The 20,779-nt window shown below is 38.3% G+C and overlaps 1 protein-coding gene across 2 annotated transcripts in view; it reads right to left on the bottom strand.

Moving 5' to 3' along the window:
* Positions 1-20,779, bottom strand: part of grik4 (glutamate receptor, ionotropic, kainate 4) — a 262,123-nt gene that overhangs the window by 48,819 nt on the left and 192,525 nt on the right. For both annotated transcript variants that reach the window (XM_043259848.1, XM_043259849.1), the window contains exons 9-11: positions 3,946-4,107; positions 719-871; positions 225-329 (exon numbers count right to left, since the gene is read on the bottom strand). In XM_043259848.1, the coding sequence (XP_043115783.1) occupies positions 225-329; positions 719-871; positions 3,946-4,107 (420 nt within the window). The remainder of the gene's footprint in view (positions 1-224; positions 330-718; positions 872-3,945; positions 4,108-20,779) is intronic.

Here is a 20,779-nt window from a genome sequence, read left to right as displayed (position 1 = left end):
ATTTAGAGTTTCCTTCCTACAAGTTTACAATCAAGCCGTCTAATTGTGGACTGGGGAAGAAAAAAACCCAATGTGCTTTTAGAGGATTTCTCCACCTTTACATCACATCCGTGTGACTACGGCCAGGAAATCTCATTGCGTTCCATGCAGACAGAAGCATAAACACAGATAATGGCGAGTTTTACCTCTGGCTGATAGGCTGATGTGGCCGAGAGTTACTTTACCTGCCTTAGGCCATCCCTGCTGTTCTGCATGATCCGGAGGGCATAGTTCGAGCGCTGGCCTTTGCTGTTGAACTCAATGTGGCCTGTTAGACCTTCCAACTCTACCTATCCGAAGAGAGAGAAAGACAACATGTTAGCGCCTGGGGGTATCATGCGATCACAGCCACAAAAGTCTTCAGTGGTGAATTGATTTATAGAGCTACGTGGACGGCTGAGCTCCTCGCTGGAAGCGTTCGTACGATGCAGGAAGCGGCTATAGATCGCCGTATGTCATGCATAGGATGATGCAGTAATGACAAGCTGATGGTCGTTAATCTTTAATGGCTGAGTAAGACACAGTGTTTCGGTTTCACAGATTCTGCTGAAGGCTGCAGTTCTGACGAGGGTTTGTGGGCCGCAGTGGTACAGAGAGCAAAAAACTAAATGATGAATGAGCCTGCAACGGCAGCAGGTGAGATGATTGGCAGCTCGTGGGCTCTCCCTGCGGTTCTTACCATCCTCAGGTAGTTCATCAGACTTGTGCCGTGCTCCCAGATCTTAGAGGACTTGCAGGAAAGCTGAGTGGCTCCTACGTTCTGGCTACGGTTCAGCTCCTGCACGGCTGCCACCACAGTGTGTACTGCATCAAACAGCAGCGCTGACGAAAGCTGGAACACACACACATATGAGTAAACACACAGACCGAGGAAACGGAAAGCAGTACAATCCAACTATAGACTGCTAGCCGAGATGCACACTTCATGGCCAAAAGTACGCTGACAAGCTTTTGATTAGTGTTTTTAGCTATTCAGGCATAGAAATAAATATGAGTTTGGCAGACTATATCCAAAGGGATTTACTGGTGAAATTGTATAGCTGTATGCTACCTGTAAACAAAACCCATGAATGCACTAGAAAATATACTATAATACCATAGACCATAATGCTGTGTGTAATTAAGTAGTATTTCATAAAACATCTGTACTATTTACACTAAAACTATTTTAAACCTTGGGATCATTGATTTCGCTGCTTTGAAATAATATGGTTCTATCTGCATTCGGAGCAGTTTTGAGATATCGAGCTTCATTTATTAGACATGTTGGCTGCGTTTATTTTAATATATTTCACTCTTTTTGATTCTCATAATCAGACCTATTTAATGGGGACAGGCTTAATGTTTTTTATATTGTACTAAAGTATATTCTGCAGTCACTGATCAATATTTCTATACAAATCGCAATCGTCTCTCTAGAGGATTTAGATTAAACTGCTCAACTCACATGATTTCCTTTACAATCTCTTTGTGGACTTAAATGTCAACGTTTTGGTGGAATAGACTTTCAAAGGAGGGACAGAAGTCTCTCAGGATTCATTAAAAGTATTTTCGTTTGTTGTTTAAAAGATAAAAGTCATTGACTCTTTAAGGCACTGTCTCCATTCTAAGCAGTTTTGAGACACTGAGCTTCAATTATTACAAATATTGGCTGCGCTTATTTTAGCAATTTATTTGTCACTCTTTTTGATTCTAATATGCGGACCTATGTAAATGTGGGCAGGCATGTTATTTGTACTGTATAAAGGTATACTGCACATCAACCCTACACTAAGATCTAACCCCCACAGAAAACCTTTAGCATTTTTACAATTAAAAAAACCCTTCATTTACGCTATTTTTATACCAGTTTTACAAATGAGGATGTGCCCAAAGGGAGGTTTTTAAAGATTTTGACAGGTTTAGCTAACTTTTGGATACAAAAAACACACAAATTTGTGTGTTTGGTTGTCTGCACGCATTAAGCCGTGCAGAACATCATTAAATCATTCAGACATTTCATCGTTGATCACTGTGATACAACCACCACTTCCTTTGCCCCCTCAGCCCCCTGGAACTGAATTACTGACCACTTTAATTACATCAGATGGCATGTTAATGCACTGCAGCAAAGGCCGTGGAGTTTCCTTTCCCTCCGACATCCATTACGGTGTTAAAGCTTTCTGTAATGAGGATATGTAATGCTGCATTATGGAATAGCACAGCAGCTTAGAGGAGGTGGAGATGTGCTCGTGTATGTGTCGTGAGGGAAGACTGAATATGTTTGTGACTAAAATAGCAGTCTGTGTAAATTTTGTTGACTACGTTTCTCTCCCTTCTCTAGAAAAAAAACAAAAACAGTGTAACTATTCTGGTCACATGCAGGGGAACGTCCTGGCTGCTCTCATTAGGCGAATGCAGAATGACAAAGTGTGTGCGCTGTCGACTGAGGCACATATGCAGGTTCTCTGCTTAATCTCTGCACAGACTAGCCAGTCTAGTCTTTGGCTAATGAAGTCTAGGGCTTACATTTCTGTTCAGTTAGCGTCTTCCGTATGAAAAACATTTTCAAGGCTTTGCATTTCTAGGCCCGTGTGTAACACAGAGTTGAGTCTCACTGTGGGGTTTAAACCCGTTCTCTCTCTCATCTGATTGCCAGATTACAAACCATCCTCTGATTAATTAAAGATTAGACCTAATTAAATGAGAAGTGCAACCAGGGTTAGTTTCTAAAAGCAGTAAGCATTTATTTTTTAAAAGTCTTCCCCCTTTAGCTTTAATTAGAATGCAAAACTTTAAAATGAATTTTTCGACTTGCATTTATCAGACAAAGAAACCGATCAATCTTTGATCATTTTTTTTATTAGCTTCCCTGGATGTTTGATGGAGTACAAACTGGGACTGAGATCAGGAATAATACATTATACAGATGTTTTCGTTTCCAAAGTGACGGAAATAACTGTGCTGACGTGAACATGCAGGGTGTGTGTATTCCTCAGGGTGACTATGTGACTTTGTGTGATGAATTATACAGCCATAGCCTTAGCTTCAAGGTAAGCAAGAGGACATGGGTAGTAGGCTGTTCCGAATTAATTAACACAGCATCCTTGAGTTACAAAAAATGATTAATTTAGAGAATGTACTAGACATATACATAAAAAAGACAAATTTTAAAGGACAGTTCACCCCAAAATGTCATTTTTTTTCAATAGCCCCTTGATTTTGGAATTGAGGTTTAATTTGGCCTTTCCCATAAAATGAAAGTGAATTTATGATGTCAAGCTCCAAAATGGGCAAAAAATTATCATAAATGCAATCCACAGTGAACTTATGGCAACTTTTATGGTTTTATGATGTTTTTGTTTTCTGTAGTTCATGAGGACAAATCAACATTTACTTTGATGATATTAAAATTGTCTGTTTGGACATTCTGCCTAACATCTCCTTTTCTGTTTCATGAAAGAAAGTAACTGATTTCAATTCGGCTTAAAAAAAAAAGAAAATTCTGTCATTAATTACTCACTTTCATGTGTTTACAAACACACAAGAAATTAGGTCATTTTTGAGGAAATCTGAGAGTTTTCTGAGTCTACGTAGCAGAAATGCAATTGAAACATTCAAGGCCCAGAAAGTCCATGTGAAAGTCCAGTAGTCCATGTGACATCAGTGGTCAGTGTCCTTACTACTTTTCTGGGCCATGAACATTTCAGTTGCCTTGCTGTCTATGCAGGTGCAGAAAGCTCTTAGATTTCATTAAAAATATCTTAATTTGTGTTACAAAGATGAACAAAGGTCTTACAGGTTTGGAACAACATGGTGGTGAGTAATTAATGACCAAATTTTAATTAATTGGTGAACCATTCCCTTTAACATTGATTTAATCATACATATTCAAAACATCTTTAACTTAAAGTTTCTCAGCCTTACTGGTGTTCCTGCAAAAGGAGCATGGTCACAGTTCTCCTGCCAGGATCGATTGAGGCTGAGGACGAAATCCTGAAAGAAAGGATGTGTCCTGTTGAAGACTGAAAACCCGACGATGTTGACTCGTTGATCAGCTAAATCGTCCAATCGTAGCAGAGAGAATTCCTGCGAGGGAAGAAAAAATGTTAGAGTTAATTCTCCAATATGAGTGCTTCTTATCAAGTTTCCAAGCTCAGGTCTCCTGTCGAATCTAAACAACCTAATGATGCCCATAGGAAGTAAAACAATACCGTCAGGCTCATTAACAAGCACTGAGGTAATTCTGCCAATTCCTGGGCCAAGTAATTCAATTCAGCAAAAGTTAATGCTTAGGAGAGCAAATCCCAGCAGCTATTGTGCTTCAGATCCCAGGAGGGGAACTTTAGAGATTGTGCGAAAGCCAGTAAAAAAAAGGTCTGCAGTGTTGTCAGTCTGCGTCCCGGCACGTGCAGTACTTCAGCTGAAGGTTAATAGAGATGTCCCTGCAGTTCCTGCTGACACTATTACAGTCTATGACTCTGTCACCATCACTGGCTCAGGGGACACTGATGATGTGTAGAGGAAGAGAAGTTATAGTGCTGGACCCATGACACAGATAATATGAGACCAGATGAGGAGAGAAGAGACGAGAAAAGACATGATGAGACGAGACCGCATCGACTGAGACACTTCGCAGAGATTAGAAAATTAAATGGGAAATAGCAGGATAAAATGAGATGACACTACACAAGTCCAGATAAACTCAAACTAAACGAAGAAGAGGAGACTAGATGATAAAAAATTAGATAAAACGAGACTACACTTAATGAGAAAGAAGAGAAAGATGGACTGAGACCAGACCACAAACAAACAAACTAGAAGAGAGGAAATGAGACTGAATGAATGAGAATAGATAACAGAGAACAGAAGACTAAATGAGAAAATATGACATGAGACTAGAAGACAAGTAAATTAAAGAACTGAGACTAGATGATGAAGAAAGGAGAGCAGACGGGAAGAGATGAGATGAAATGAGAAGAAACTATGAGACGAGACAATAAACTGAGACTAGATGACAGGGAAAAGAAGACTAAATGAGAAAGGATGAGACAAGAGAAAAAATGAAGGGAGACTAGACGACAGAAGACGAGAATGTAAAGGAAGAGATAAGATGAGAAATGAGATGAAATAGAATAAACTGACACTAGATGACAAAGAGAATAAGAGAAATTATGAGATGAGACTGTATGAGAAGAGACAGAATGAACAGACTTTGACAGAGGAGAAGAGACTAGATAAGATGAGACAGTATTAACTAATACTATGACAGTGATGAGAAAAAATGAGATGAAACTAAATGAGAAGAGACAGAATATACAGGATAGATGACAGAGAAGACTAGACGAGAAGAAAACAAATGACACTAGATGGGAAAAGACAGCATGGGATGTAACTAGAAGACAAAGAAAAGGAAACAGCATGAGATGAGAAAAGACAAGAAGACGTGAAAGAACGAGATACGGGAGTTGAGACAAGAGACATGGTGAGATAAAAGGTAAAGAGCCACGTCTCACAATAGAAGTCGATGAGAAAGCATAGGATTACCTGACACTAGAAGACAAAGAAGAGAATGAGATGAGGTGAAACTAAATGAGAGTAAAAAAAAACTGACAAGTCCAAAAAAGAAAACGGCGAATAGTGAAAGAACAGGAAGCATGTTGAAGCCGTGTGTGGAGGAGGGGTCAGGGAAGGTGAGCAAATGATCCGAACACACACAATACAAAATCCCCAGCCTTCCTCTCGAGGTAGCATGCAGCAAGACTGAAGCACCTCAGATCAAAGACAACACAATCTTGCCCTCTCATTACAAACACAAAGCCAGATGAGGACAGCAACCCAGGCCATGGGTAGCACACACCGCATAGGATTAAAGCCTCTGCCGAGAGGACAGGAAGAGAAAGGAGCGCAGTGTCGTGGGAGTGCAGAGACAAAAATGCACTGCAGAGCTTCAGGAGACAGTTTGTTTCAGAGGAAACCCGAGGGAGAGAGGCCACTGAATCTTCTTGTATATAACAAAAGCTCCTCTTTTCTTATTTTAGAGGTGGAGCGGCCTCTCTGATTCACTAAAGAATGGCCACGTCAGCTTTTGATTTGAATAAAGGCCGTCTCCAGCTCTGATGACAACACAATGCTGCAAAACAACACGGAAATATGCTCAGATGATCCCGGCGAGAGACGGATTCCGTTCTATAAAAACAAAATCATGCTTCAAAATATGTAAATATAGCACCTCCAGCACTAAAACCTTTTATTTAAAACTCTCACACTTGCTGCAAAGCGGCAAACTTTAAACTTAATTAAAAAGAGCGAATAATAATGCACTTTTCATTAGCAAGCAATTTTTGAGGCATTAGACGCCGCAAGCTACAATCTGTTGCTGGCGTAAACCAAAAAACATCAGAGTAATGCTGGCGACAAATCATAACGCTGCTTATAGCATGGCTCTGAAAACGAACCTTTATTGTAAATGGACTCATATTGATTAGCATATAAGAGTGTGTGAACAGTTGACCCTTCCTCCATCTGCACTCCCTGGTGCAGTCTGACAAGCCCGACGGGAACGGACCTGTAATTACTCTCAGAGCGCATGTTAATACTTCATTAAAACAGAGACAGTGTAAATGAGCCAGTCATTAACTGTGGCACACTTTGGGCCACTCATACACGACACGGAAGGTCAGCGAATGTCCCGCAGCACATGTGGAGTGTGTGCATGTGTGATTGAGCAGACACTTCAGCATTTACTAAAAATGAACTGCCCACTAATAGCACCATTCATTTGAGCGTGGTCTGTTTTAGCATCTAATTCACTAAAGCAATTATGGAAATTAGATAACAGCACAAACATGTTATGAACACAATTCACATGTTGCGGTGTTGTTACAGATAATGAAAACTACTAAACAGTTTCTTATTATTAGAAATAAAGCTGAAATGATATAGAAATATTTGATGAAAAACTAAACATTAACAAATGAAACGGAAATTAATACGTTAATATACTGAAATCAGTCAAATTCACTAAAAAGATGTTGATGTGTTTATTTATTTATTTTATAGTATGTTTATATAAAAACTGTGTGTATATTGTGATATAATTATCAGCAAAAACGTACTTTCAAACTAATTCTGCACAACTGACTTCACCAGTAACTGCTGCCACAACCAATAGAACTTAATTAAAAATAATAGCACAAAGGTATACCCACCAGGCAAATAGTCATAATCTATACAAGCCAAATTTGCATTTAAAGAGTCATGTTTGCACAGAAAAGAACGATAATGACTTAATTTAAATACTCACAATGCAAAGCTCCTTCAGCACACTTAACACCTGGCTAAACTGTATTGCAAATTGCTAGTGAACGAAACAGTTCTTTTGTGCCAAAATTCCGCAAATCACATAAAAACCGTGCACGCAAACAGTTCTTTAACTGTTTGGCCAACGTAAGAGAAGAAGCATCTACTAAGACAGTTGGACCCATGGGACAGCAGCTGCTCCTGATCTCTGGCAGGATGACAGAAGAGAGAGGAGAAGAGAGGACAAGAAAGAGAGAGAGGAAGGAAAGGGTCTGGATAGAGGAGAGGAAAGGGAGGTGAGGCGCTGACAGGCTGGCGATGAGCCCCCTGACACAGCCTGTCACCTGAAGATCAATCAGAAAAGCAGAACCTGGGCCAGCTTGCTGCTTCACCGCTGGCAGACTCTCACACACACATACGTGCACACATGCATATTGTTTATTGTGGCACAGCCTAACAGAGTTTGGAATAATGAGCTCCCGGGAGAAATGCTAAGCCCTAAAAGGTGGCAAAACAGTAGAGGGTCCGAACAGGTCTGGCAACCAAATCAAACTAATTCTACCTCCAAAGTCATACTATGTTTATTTAATTAACAATCTAAAAAGGACAAATAAGGACACGATCTAACACTCTAATATTCATTATGACAAATAAAGGCATTCCCACAGGTTTCAGAGTGCAAACAGAAACTAAAATAAATGTGGCACAAATATAATAAGGAGACAACACGGCACAACAAATGCAAACTAATGAATTAATATGGTGGCAACTGAACACGAATATTTCTCTATTTAGTAACTGAAAAATGTAGTACGTAGAATGCTCATATTCACTGTATTTTTAAAACAGTAGAAGAAAAGTACCAGATGACCTTTTACTTTGTGTGGGATTTTGGATAGGTCAAGCTGTGAAGGCATGTTTCCACAGCTGTTAACATTGAATCTATTTTTAATTTTTCATTAAAAAACTTGAGTATGTACATTGTAACACTACTTCGTGATTACCTTGGCATTAGTTCATTAATGGCATGTGTGGAACTATGCCTGAATTATTCCTTTAATGCTGTTGCATAAGTGTGCTGGATGCTTTCATGAGGTTTCCTAACTTTTGTGAATCATTCTGTACCAAACTGCCAAAGTAAGGCATTTGTTGTATCATAACTTTTAAAATGTTTAGAAATTTTAATTGTTCATTCTTAGGGGTGATCTTTGCGTGGTTTTGTAGGCAAGCATTAATGCCTTGAATTTTATGTGAACAGCTGTTGGTAGCCACTGCAAATGGATGAACAGAGGTGTAACATGTGTTCTTTTTTTTGGCTCATTAAAGATTAATCTTGCAGAAGCATTTTGGATTAACTGTAGTGGTTTAACAGAACTGGCTAAAAGACCTGCCAAGAGAGCATTGCAATAGTCCAATATGAAGATTGAACAAGTAGTTGTGCTTGCATGCTCCGAAAGTGAGGGCCTGTTCTTCATAATGTTGTATAAAGCAAATTCAGAGAAATTCAGTTGATCATCAATCACAACTTCAAGGTTTCACGATGTTTTTGAAGGAGTTATGGATAATGTACCTAACTGGATAAAGTGATGGGTTTGTTGAAATCGCATGCAGTTCTATATTTGCAAGTTTGAGTTGAAGGTGATGATCCTGAAATATGAGTAGCTATACTCAGATCATCAAGATGGAATGAGTTTTGTGTCATTAGCATAACATTGATATGATAAGCCACGTTTCTGAATGACAGAGTCTATGCATGCCATGTAAACACAGAAGAGAAGCGGTCCATGAACTGAGCCCTGAGGCACCCCAGCAACTAAATATGGCAATTTGGACACCTTACCTCTCCAGCATACCTTGAAGGACCTATCTGAGAGGTAAGGGTCAAAATAGTGCAGAGATGCTCTTTGCCAATAAGGTAATATTTTTTTAATAAATGTGTAAGTTTTGTTTTAAATAGCAAGTTAGAAAAAGTGAATAATATTCTGAAGTAAATAGTTCAATTGAATTCAAAGTTTTGAAATGCCTCGTTTCTCTAATCTCAATACAATGGCTGGTCAAAGTGACAGCAAATTTTACATTTCTCTCTTTTGACAAATGTAATTGAAATCAATATTTCTTCCTCTTTTGTAAAGCCACATAAATACAAATGTTTCTTTTGCTACTGAAACAAATGTGAATGTAAAAGTTATATTCATTTTGTAGTTCATGTTCACTACTATGAAAGAAGATCCCTAAAAACGTGAAAAGCATCCAGGGACACATTACTGTTCCGTGAGGCCACAAGTGAGGATTTGTAAATGACAGTGAAGTAAAGCCACTGACACTGTACATCTGGACTATAAAGAACCCTTTTGTGTAATGAAAATGCTTTATAGATAAAAATAATTACTTATTCAAAAGAAGTACGTACCTAGTAAGCGATTTCAAATGAACTTCAGGTAGTTATAGTCCCATTTCAACTGTAGCAGTACGTGACTCTGTACTGAAACCAAGATGTCGGTGTTTGGTTGCATGTGTTAATTGATTCCTAGCGAAGTGCAGTGTGATTATGTTGGAGAGGCTGGTGTTATGATGTTCAGAGTTACTTGCTGTGAACATCCTTCATGGTGTCAGTGGAAAAGTGCCAAGAGAGAAAAAAAAACAGACTTTCTCTCTGACGAGAGGAGACAGATAGTGTCTTTCACTCACTGAATCACTCATTCATTCACAGTATTACTGACTTATTTTGTTCGTTCACTACCGCACCTGCTCAATCAATTGAACGGAGCACTGAGGCATAATACAAATCATTTCCAATCATCATTTTTCTGCCCAAACATAAGGCAAATTCTTCAGATTTTTGGCAAATACACCCCATTAGTGGTACTGAATAAGTGACAAAGAAAATCTGGCCTGTTTTTTTACACAAAGCTATAGTACTTCACAAGATTTTTATAGCACACTACTTTTATTAGGTTTTTTTATATCTTTTAAAAGAATAAAAAAGTTGATGTTCACTGTAACTGCATGAAAAAAGCGATCAACGCAAGTCTTTTGTACTGCACAGACGAAAGAAAGTCAGATGTTTTTTTGATATGACATGAAGGTGAAGAAATGATGTTGGAATTTTCATTCTTGGTGAACTATATGCTTTTAAACTTATAAACAGCAAAAAAGAAACATTTTAGGGCCCGCGGAGAACCGTGTTCTAGATTTGAGCTACAAACTAATGAACAGGATATCGATTTTCTCAAATGATAACATCAGTTATGCACCATCCTTTTACTCCATGAATTAAAGAGGTAATGAATGCCGATTTAAACCGCCGCAATAAAATCTCTGTGAGTGATTATCTGAACAGCTGAAAGGTTCACACAGTGTTTTTGGCAGATATAAGTCATTTTACGCTTGTATTAACTGGCATGTAAATTCATGGCATGAATCAGAGAGAGGGATCCCTGCTGACTGCTAATGATTATAGTTGTTGACAGTGTTGAGTACATTGTGGAGATAGTTCTCTCTCTCTTTCTCCATCTCTCCTGGTTTCACACACTAGATGGCTGAACATGTGATTAGATTACTATGTGTGATCCTGTATTTTGTAGTCTCCTCATTGCTTGGACTGGGAGATTGGATTCACACCCTGACATTCACAACAATCTATACTGGATAACATATATATATTTTCTAGCCCATGGAATATTGGAATGTGACTTACATCTAGCAAAATTCAGAAGGAATACAAAAATGATGTTGTACGCTGCAATGCCACATCTTCATAGCAGGGCCAGTTGAATAAACACAGGCACATAAACGTAATAAAGTCACAATGAAACAGAAGTAGTGATAGATGTTTTCCACCATATAATAAAGCGTGTCCAATTGAAAATGTAGAGTGAGGGGTTGATCCTATTTAAATATTTGGTGATTGGATTCAGGCAGATCTGAATGTGAGATAGCAGACGATTGTAAAGAAGCAGGGGGTTTAAGTAGACTAAATGTTTTGAAAAGTCTGCCATACTTCACCTAAGAGAAGTCTAAGTTTACCAGAAGATTGAAAAAAAGGAACATACGCAAAGAAGATATTTTAAGAAGATCAACACATACATTTAGAATACAGACAGCTCTAATTTTCATTCAGTTCTGATTTTAGGAACTAGTCTGACCAAATACTTTTTTAAAACAAATAGGACCAATAGACATTTTTTATGTAACTGAAAATGTTTTGTCTTAAAGAAAAAAAAATAGTTAAAAAAAAAACTGTTTATACAACCGGTTTGGGATATCTGAGTCTGAACAAAAATCAGTTTGCTTCTTTGCACGTTGCTGCCATTTTTTTTTTTGATAAAGGCCTCTTAATATTCACAATTTTTAATTAATTTATCTATTTAAACATTCATTATATTTTAAGGCATAATGTGTTTAGAAAAATATAATGCATTTAGTTTTATATATATACATTTAGTGATATGCCCTTCTCCGTGGTTCTTTTTTCAAATAAACTATGATCACTGAATGAGGTAAATTGTGATTACATGACAAATGATACACGCAAGTAAGTTGTTGCATGTGTTACACCCCTGGGTATTTACACGTTCATTTTATATTACAACAAAAGTGGAAGAGATGATAGGTGCACATGCACTCCGTTCTGCCATTTGAGTTTTATCCCATTTTAAATTACCAAAGTATATACACAGCTTATAATGACATTTTTCTCCAAACAGATCATTGCATCTTACAACTCAAAATGATAGAGTACCACGTACCAGCTTTCATTTTTATTTCTCACAAAATTATAGGCCTACAACAGCAGTCTGCCACAAACATATTACCTTACTGACAGAATAATCTTGTGCACTTGATTAATATAGTGTCCACAAATGCTTTCATAAATACTGCAAACACTGTTGGCACCTGCCTCAAATCCCAACCTGAACAAAATTGCATTGTGCGCCTTAAATTATTCACAAATTACAAATTAATGACGTCTGATGGCATGAACAAGCTCTGAGGTATAGTAACAGAATGCATAACCGCTTATAATATGTCAGCATTCTGAAAAATGCATGTATACCTTTGTGCAAATGAGTGCGTATGTGTGTGTTTGTGGGAAGGAGAAAATGAGACAAGGCCGCGGGTTTCAGGGGGAAGGTGATCTGTCTAAGGTGACGGAAATGAGCTGGGTATTATCACTTTTGGTAGCCCTTGGCATGTTCTTATCAATCTCTAGAGGGCAAGCAGCTCTGTTGTCACTCACCTGCCCACACCACACTCTTGATACCTCCAAAGTCAGATGTCATCTCTGTCTCATGCCCACAACACAAATCGATTGACCAAAAAAAAAAAAAAAAAAAAAAAAACTGACAACAAATTGATTAGCTAAATCTATGCTAGTTACCATAGCTATTATATACTGAAAAAAATGAAATATGTATATTTAAAAATAATTACTATCTTAATCGAAAGAATTATCTAGATGAATAACACTACAGGTAATTTGCTAAAAGAAAAGCAACTGGCAACTGAAAGAATACAAAACATAAGGAGAGAAGTGGCAGAAATCCAACTCTGTCCTCCGATGTGTTGACCTCTTCCTACTCAGATTATTATTGCTATATTTTTGGGGGCACAACAAATCAAGTTTCCGAGTGCGAACTGCATTGTCTAACCTCTATCTTGAGAGAACCACTGGCTTTATGCCATTTCATCCTGATAGATTGCATCTTGAAGCAATAAAAGTCTGGGTCTGGCATATGTCTCTTTGTCAAACAAGCCGCTAATCGACAACAGAGCTGCTCTCGGACAGCTCGCGTAACACAAGATGGTTATTTTACACTTTCCCCACGTTTGTTAAGCCAAAACAAATCTGTTGACAGATGTTCCATGTGAACAGTGGAGAGAAACTGACAGTGATATTTAGGTGTTACGAACAGAGGTGGAACACATTAAATTATGCAAATGTAACTGGTGGAAATGGCAACACAAACGCAAATTTTCGTGTGGAAACTACAGTTGTTGGTTATTAGATTTGCCTACCTCTCACAGTGAGGTGGATATCGCTATACCGGTCATATACTGTATGAAAACAGTAGCCAACCTGCTCAGGGGTCCCCAAGGGATCGGTGATTGATCCCATGCTGTTATCTCCAAATCTCTTCTCAATGCAGCTGGACCAGCTCCACCACACCTTTCATCAGAAATAATAGTCTGTCTTGCATGCTGTCCAACACCTGAGATTAAATCACAACTGGACAGAACAGCTCTTTCTCTCACTGTCACTATGACAGAGACATGAAGCTCTCACTACTGAAGTGCAGACAGACCTTATTTAAGATTACTTGAGATCCCGTTTTGTTTTACAACATCCAACCTCTTGCACATTGTACAATTTGAGACCATGTTTTTGTTAAAGTAAATCTTAGAAAAAAAATTTAATACATTTATTTTGCTATAATGTAGTCAATAATAGTTCCATTTTACATGAACTGAAATAATAAATAGCTAAAAATTACATTAATAAATGGATATGGATATGTTTATCTTTTAAGCCTTTCTGCTAAGAATAAAAGTTCATTATAACATAGATTGTGTGTTTAATAATAAGCGCTAAAGGGCTGTGGTTGATTCTAGCAGAAAACAATTGTCATAAGAAGAAGTCACAATGAAGATAAAGCTTAAAAACAAATATAAATAATAATAAATGGTTTTGCAATAATGTAGTCATTATAGGTCATTATTTTACACATACATATATTTTGTATGCCGCTTATTACACTGCTACGGCTATAAACAAATAAAATATTGCCATAAATAATTTACATGAAATAAGTAAATGAATATAAAAATTAGTTTTACATTTTGTTTTTACCTTATTTTATTTGTACATTTTCTTCTACTGTACATAACAACCAACCAAAAATACTGGGACTAAAGTAATTAATATAAAATTATTATCTGCAATATGACATTCAGCTATAATGTAACGTCCACCTATATTTTTAGTTCTCTCTCATAGCTTTAACTGGGGACACCTGAGCTGCAAGCATCTATCAAAGATTGTATTCAAATTTCTTTTTTAGTCTCACCATACAAAGCAGCCATGGCACCGACATATCTTGTATGCCTGCATAACATAACGCTTGATTGATCAGAAGCAAGTATTTCAAAGAGCTGTGATAATAACGAAAGAAACCTGGCTAAGATGGCAGGCTGAGCTAATTGATAATTTCAGAGTAATAGAATATAATTTCAGACCCATTTATCCTTATTACAGATCGTCCGAGGCAAGACTGGACATGCGGAGTGAATCAAGCAAACCCTCAATCATTCAAGGAAGGGAGCGGACACTGGCATCGCTTGCATCTAAGGAACTCAATATAGCAGGTGCCAGAGATCAGCCACTGCTTCATGTTTTTCACAGCTGAAAAATAAAAGGTTGATCTTTTAGCACTTTCACTGAAATGAATCCCCCAATTGTGTAATTAGCACAGGCGTGGATAAGGAGGTCTCAAACACTTTACATAATTATAAAACAGGGGAGTTGTAAATCATCTGCTTATTGCCTGAGGGACACTTACGAACATTTTTTTTTTTCTGGGAGAAACGAATGTAGCCCATGCTTATCTGCGCATCGGGGTAACGGCAGGAACTTTCAGTGAGCGCTATCAGCTCAATACATTTGTCAACAGGGAGTAATCAAGGCCGCAGAGGAAGTAAGACTGCAATCAAGCTGACAGAAACTAATCAATATGCAACAAGGCTTAAGACAAGTAGTGTAAAGTTAGGGAGAGTTTGCCACCAAAACGAATGACTATTTTTAGCAAATATCTCAATGTGGCTGTTGGATCTGTGGTGTAATAGCACGTCTTAGAAGCAAAAGATTAATGGTGGCCAAATAGAATAGTATTGCTTACAAGCATTCATTGCCCCTTAAATGGTATGGAATTAAATGTCCAAGCTGCAAATATCAGAACAATTTACAGTCTTTCTGGTCACGTACTATTACAGCGCTTTTTTCATTACACACTCTACTGACTGCTGAGCTTTACATCCATCCGAACAGAGAAGCAGAAACCATGAGAAGTCCTCAACGCCTGAATAATGATTTTTGTGTATTGACAAGCACGACACGGACATTGGCTTCCATAAGTCAGCGCAAACGACTTTGCACGGACCTCATGGATCCATGTGTCGTGAACCTGATCGCTCTTAATGTGTTCGAGGGTTGTTCCACCATGTCCCTGCACTGGAGGAGAACAAGAGAAAGGAAAGTGGATGCAGATGAGTTGAAGTGGAAATTCATGAGCTATGGTGGAAAATGAGGTCAGCTAATAGGATGAATGGTTGGGGATGACAAAATAACAAAATTTAAAATGTACATTTTCCAACTAAATTTGCATTTAAAGAAATATAATTGAATAAATTAATTCAAATTTATAAAGGTTCATGTACTTTTTTTAAAAAAAAATTGGTCTTGGCAAACATTTTGAACTAATGGATGGATAGACAGACAGGCGAAGATATGGGAAAAAGATAGAAATAATGATAGATAGAATGACAAAATGATAGATATGATGATAGATAAAAAAACAGACATACAGAGAATGATAGAACAACAAATAGAAGGGACGACAGAATGATAGATAGATAGATAGATAGATAGATAGATAGATAGATAGATAGATAGATAGGCAGGCAGGCAGGCAGGCAGGCAGACAGACAGACAGACAGATAGACAGACAGACAGACGCTGGACCACCCTGCTTGTAAAGAGTGTGCCTGTATGTATGACTCTGTTCTGATCCCTGCTTGAAGCGCTGCAGTGATGACATGTCTGACAGGGCGCATCAGGACCGTGTGGCAGGGAAATTAAACACGAAGAACAAAACAAACAGAAGACAGCAAGGCAGAGAGAGAGAACAGAGTGGCAGCTGACAACAGCCATAATGTGTGGAGAGGCGGCCCATGAAAAGGCCTGATGAGCATCAGCGCGATCTCCCATTCACACAACCTTCAAATGACATCAGAGCCCTCCAGCAGCTGATGCAGCTGAGCTGATGTGATTTATTTAATCCAGCCGAGTAGTTTGGAACTAAGGAGAACAAATCACTTTGATGGAATTCATGACGGAGACGTAGGAGCAGAAAGAGAGAGAGACAGACCGGGCCCTGTTTCACACAGCTGCTGAAGCTCACAGCATTTCTGCTGCGTAACTATGTGGCTTCAAAAAAAAAAAAAAAAGATTTCTGAGTTACTATATTAAGGATTTACTTTGATAACGCCTATAAATTATACAAAGTGTTATCAGGAGTTGGCTATTGAGAATTATTACAAACTTCATCATAATGAAATCTAATAATACATGAGGAAGGGAGTCATATTTACATTCGCATGGTAATTAATCTACGTACAATAGAAGCCAAATCCCAAAGTGCAACTATAAGCTTCTTAAATGGTCTGGATTCAGTCAGATTTACTGAATAGAAAGAGCTTTCTGTGTGCCTGTCACAGCATGTGTAAGCGCAAGACATTTTTTTCCTCAAAGAACGGGGGTAGTTTAGCCCATTTATTATGCTGCTTCATAAAAACAGAAACTGATAGAATGTATACACTGGACGCAATGAAATAAATGAAATTAGTAGCTTTGGAGCAAATCCATCTGCCAAACAAAAATGTAAATGTCACACACATAGTCCACACGCGCACACACACACACATACGCTTCCAACCACCGAAAAACATTTGTTTCATATTGTGTCCAATACGTTCCATTGCATTCTATTACTTTTCAATTAAGCTAACTGTATTTTATCGACAAGACGTTATTTAGCCATCTCTACATGTTGTTTGTAAGTAAGGTCTTGAGTAAAATTTAGATGAAGTGTCCCTTTGAACAACAGTTCTCTCCAACTATGAAATCAAAGATGCTTTAGGAAATGTATTCCACCCTATGGCATCTCTTTCTCCATAAATATTAACTGATAGAGATGTATTTATGGCCACTTTTGCTAATAGGTCGGATGGGAAGGGTTCTCGACACGGCGTTTCAAAACAACACAGAGGCATTGCTCACGGTGCTCCACAATAAATGGAAAGCCTTTTCGGTGATTGCGCGATCACGGCTAATTCAGACGGTGCCATTATCCGAATTGAGCGATTGTTTCTTGATTATTCATGACCTTCTCCTTTACGAGGCCCTTCCCTGCAGCTGGTTTGCTGAATTAATGTTTGGAGGAGCACATGGTCTATCTCGTAAGCCCTTATCAGCTAAATCTGGTAAAGATAGATTTGTAAGGAAGGAATTCATTTGTCCCTTGAGGCCCGTGCGCATCTCCTTGCGATCTATTTAATGATGGCCAAATGACGAGCATAATTGCTCATTAGTCTCTACGGGCCCTCACGAGGGCCACCTTACATGTGCGTCAAGAGTGAGTAGGACATATACACAAAACATCAGATAGCGAGCTGGAGAGAGAAAGAGGCTGTTTCCTGATGGAGTGGAGGAGGCTAATGCTGCAGAACAGCTGATTAGGCCTCTTTACCAGGTCAGCTGTACATCTCTCCCCTCGGCCCAGGGCTGGATGCAGAGCTGAATTATAGGGGGTAAACAGTGTAGACGGCTTGGGCTGATGGGAGTAGACGGCCTTGGTGCGCTGCCCTGGTCCGCTCTGTCTTTCTTCATTTCCTCTCTATCAGCTCCTGTGAGGAGATCTGACTACGAGGAGACCCCGGCAGGCTTACCACTGACCCTGCATAATTCTCTTTCTCTCTCTCACTCACACACACACTCACACAAAATATATACACACAGCACATAAAAGGCCAGTCAGCACTCTCAGTGGAAAGGACACTCCAAAATGAGGCTGTTTTATGCAGCGGGAGATCACAGAGCATGAATAAATGAAGAATGGCAGATGGTCACACACACACACACACACACACACACACACATACATGCACATTCATACACCACCAAAAGTTTGTTTTATATTACACTCTGTAATTTGCATGGACTTCTATTGTTTTTAAATTCAGCTAATTGTATTTTATCACCTACCCTTTACATAAACCTTTTTTTTTAGATTCTAATGAAGATATCATTTAGTTCTTTTATTCAGTCAGTTTTTTTACAGACTGTTGGAATGTAATTTAAAGTGTATTAATCTGGTGTAGTCACAGTTGTATTCGAAAGTCATTTCAATAGGAATCCAAGCAAATGCCCCTTTCACAATACTAGAATGATGCATTTTTTTACATTTGCCTTTTTGTAATGCACGTACATTTATAACATTCTGCTTTATATTATATTACTTTTGCATCAATTCACAAAGGGCATTTCTAATACACTGTCTATGTTGGACGGTGGTAAATTTTAGATGCCTTTGTCTTTTGACTGCTGTTGCCGTTGACTAGTCTCTCAATGTTTTTTTTTCACGAGTTGTGAATACATCGTCATGGTGTTTTATTACTTTGCTATTTAAACAAATGAGAATGCAAAAAATATCTGTGGTGGTTTAAAATTCAGCGCAGTAGAATTTTACCCAACTATGCACTATTTATACCAACTATGATATTATTTAGAAACCCAGAAAAATGTCCATTGGTAATTTTGCATAAGGGGAAAATATTACCTTGATCGCATGATACCACACTGACAGACAGAAAAATGAAAAATGACTGATTTAAGCTACTAACAACAGCCAATTGACCTTTTTTGTCTATAAAATTTCATTAATAAATACATTTATTAAAAACAAAACACACAGACTTGATGGGATTTTTTGTATATCAAAAATCATTGTAAAAAATCAAGTGTAGACTGATTCCTGAAATTAATAAACGAGACCAACTAACCAGCTAATTTATTTTTGCACATACAACAAATTCATATGACGTGAATAGCTAATTCCAAGTGAAAAACCAATAGTTCTTATGTATGAATCCAAAACATAAAACTGCATGTAGTTAAAATCGCACAAAACAAATAACTACATTAACACGAGTGACTGGTTTAAATCAGTCTAAAGCACCACTCTTGTTTAATTTACAACTTTAGTAGAGAGAGAGTTTCTTTCATATATCAGCAAGATGAATATTTGATCTAAAACATACCCAAATGCATTAGAATCAAGAGCTTGTGAATGATAATTAAAAAGAATAGGGAATTCTGTATAACCCGACCCATGTCGAACACATGTATGCTATATACTACATACGATTTTTATTAGATATCCCTGCTAGCACGCTCTAAGATAACAAACACCTTGGTAAACAGCACAAAACAAGGTTTAATGTCAGTGGTAACCAACCTATCAGTCTGGTGACAAGATGTATGCGACTTTTCTTTCTGTCCCCTACCAGCAACTTGAAATGATTAAAAAACAAATTACACAGGCGAGTGGCATGGCAGCCCATTCATCAGTGTCATGTGAGGCTGGGCCTCGCGGGGCTGCTGAGGAGACTTCGAGAGCGGCCAGTAATGACAAAACCCCTCCATGCTCCATAGAAATACAGCTGCTAGGTGATGCTGACCAGCTCTTTATTCAGTCTATTAATGCATAGGCACCCAAAATGTTCAATTCCTTCCAGTCTCTCTCTACTGTCTGGTCTCAGGTCCCTCCTGGGCCCGGCTCACAATCGGTTACCTTGTGTCCTCTGCTTTACCTCTGAACACCCGCCAATGTTTGCTCTCCGTGAGTATGACTTCAATAGCCTTTTTAACAATGGCTCCTGCTGTTTACAAACCGTGAAGAAACCTTCCCTTTCTACACTTATCTTAGAGAAAAAAAGTCACCTCTCTAATTCCGTCCTGCTGGTTAATGCTCCAAAATTTAAACGGTGGAACAAATAATAGAAAGAGAAACTGGTCTTGTTAATTACCGGCAAAGACTTCAGTGTTTGAAAGAGCTATAAACAGAATCGTGTGATTTAACAGTCTGGCCCGTTCTCAAAAAAACCTGGCTCAAAAAGATAGTGGGTTTGTGTTTTATATGCTTAAACAAGCCATATCTCTTTTGTTGTTCTGCTGTATTTTATGCCACTCACAATACTACATCATTTTTGACCGTAACTCAAACTTAAAGCTGCAGTAAGCAACTTCTATTTTCGAATGACATGCAAAAATATCCCTACTACCTGTCAGGTAGCACTGAAACTGGTGTCCTGAGAAATATCACTCGTTTTTGTGACAGCATTAGACTTTATAGACGGCTCTGAAAAAGAGGAAAGATAACTGAGGCTTGCAAGCATCAGCCAATCAGGTAACCTGAAGGCCTATCTCTGGCAATGGTATATGTTGGTGGGCGGGGTTAACTGTTGAGGTGAATGTTTAGGTAATTATCACTTACAACCGCCATAACATGACACAAACTTGTTTTTAATAAAAGCTAGATGGAGCATAAAATAAGCAGTCTGCAGTTTTTTTAAGGAATAGTTCCCCATTCCTGTCATCATTTATTCACCTTCATGTCTGTCCAAA

This window comes from Puntigrus tetrazona, chromosome 15 (assembly GCF_018831695.1).
Source record: "Puntigrus tetrazona isolate hp1 chromosome 15, ASM1883169v1, whole genome shotgun sequence".
In the NCBI taxonomy this organism is placed as follows: Eukaryota; Metazoa; Chordata; class Actinopteri; order Cypriniformes; family Cyprinidae; genus Puntigrus; species Puntigrus tetrazona.
The sequence above is the reverse complement of the archived record's forward strand: the minus strand, read 5'-3'. Positions and strand labels throughout refer to the sequence as shown.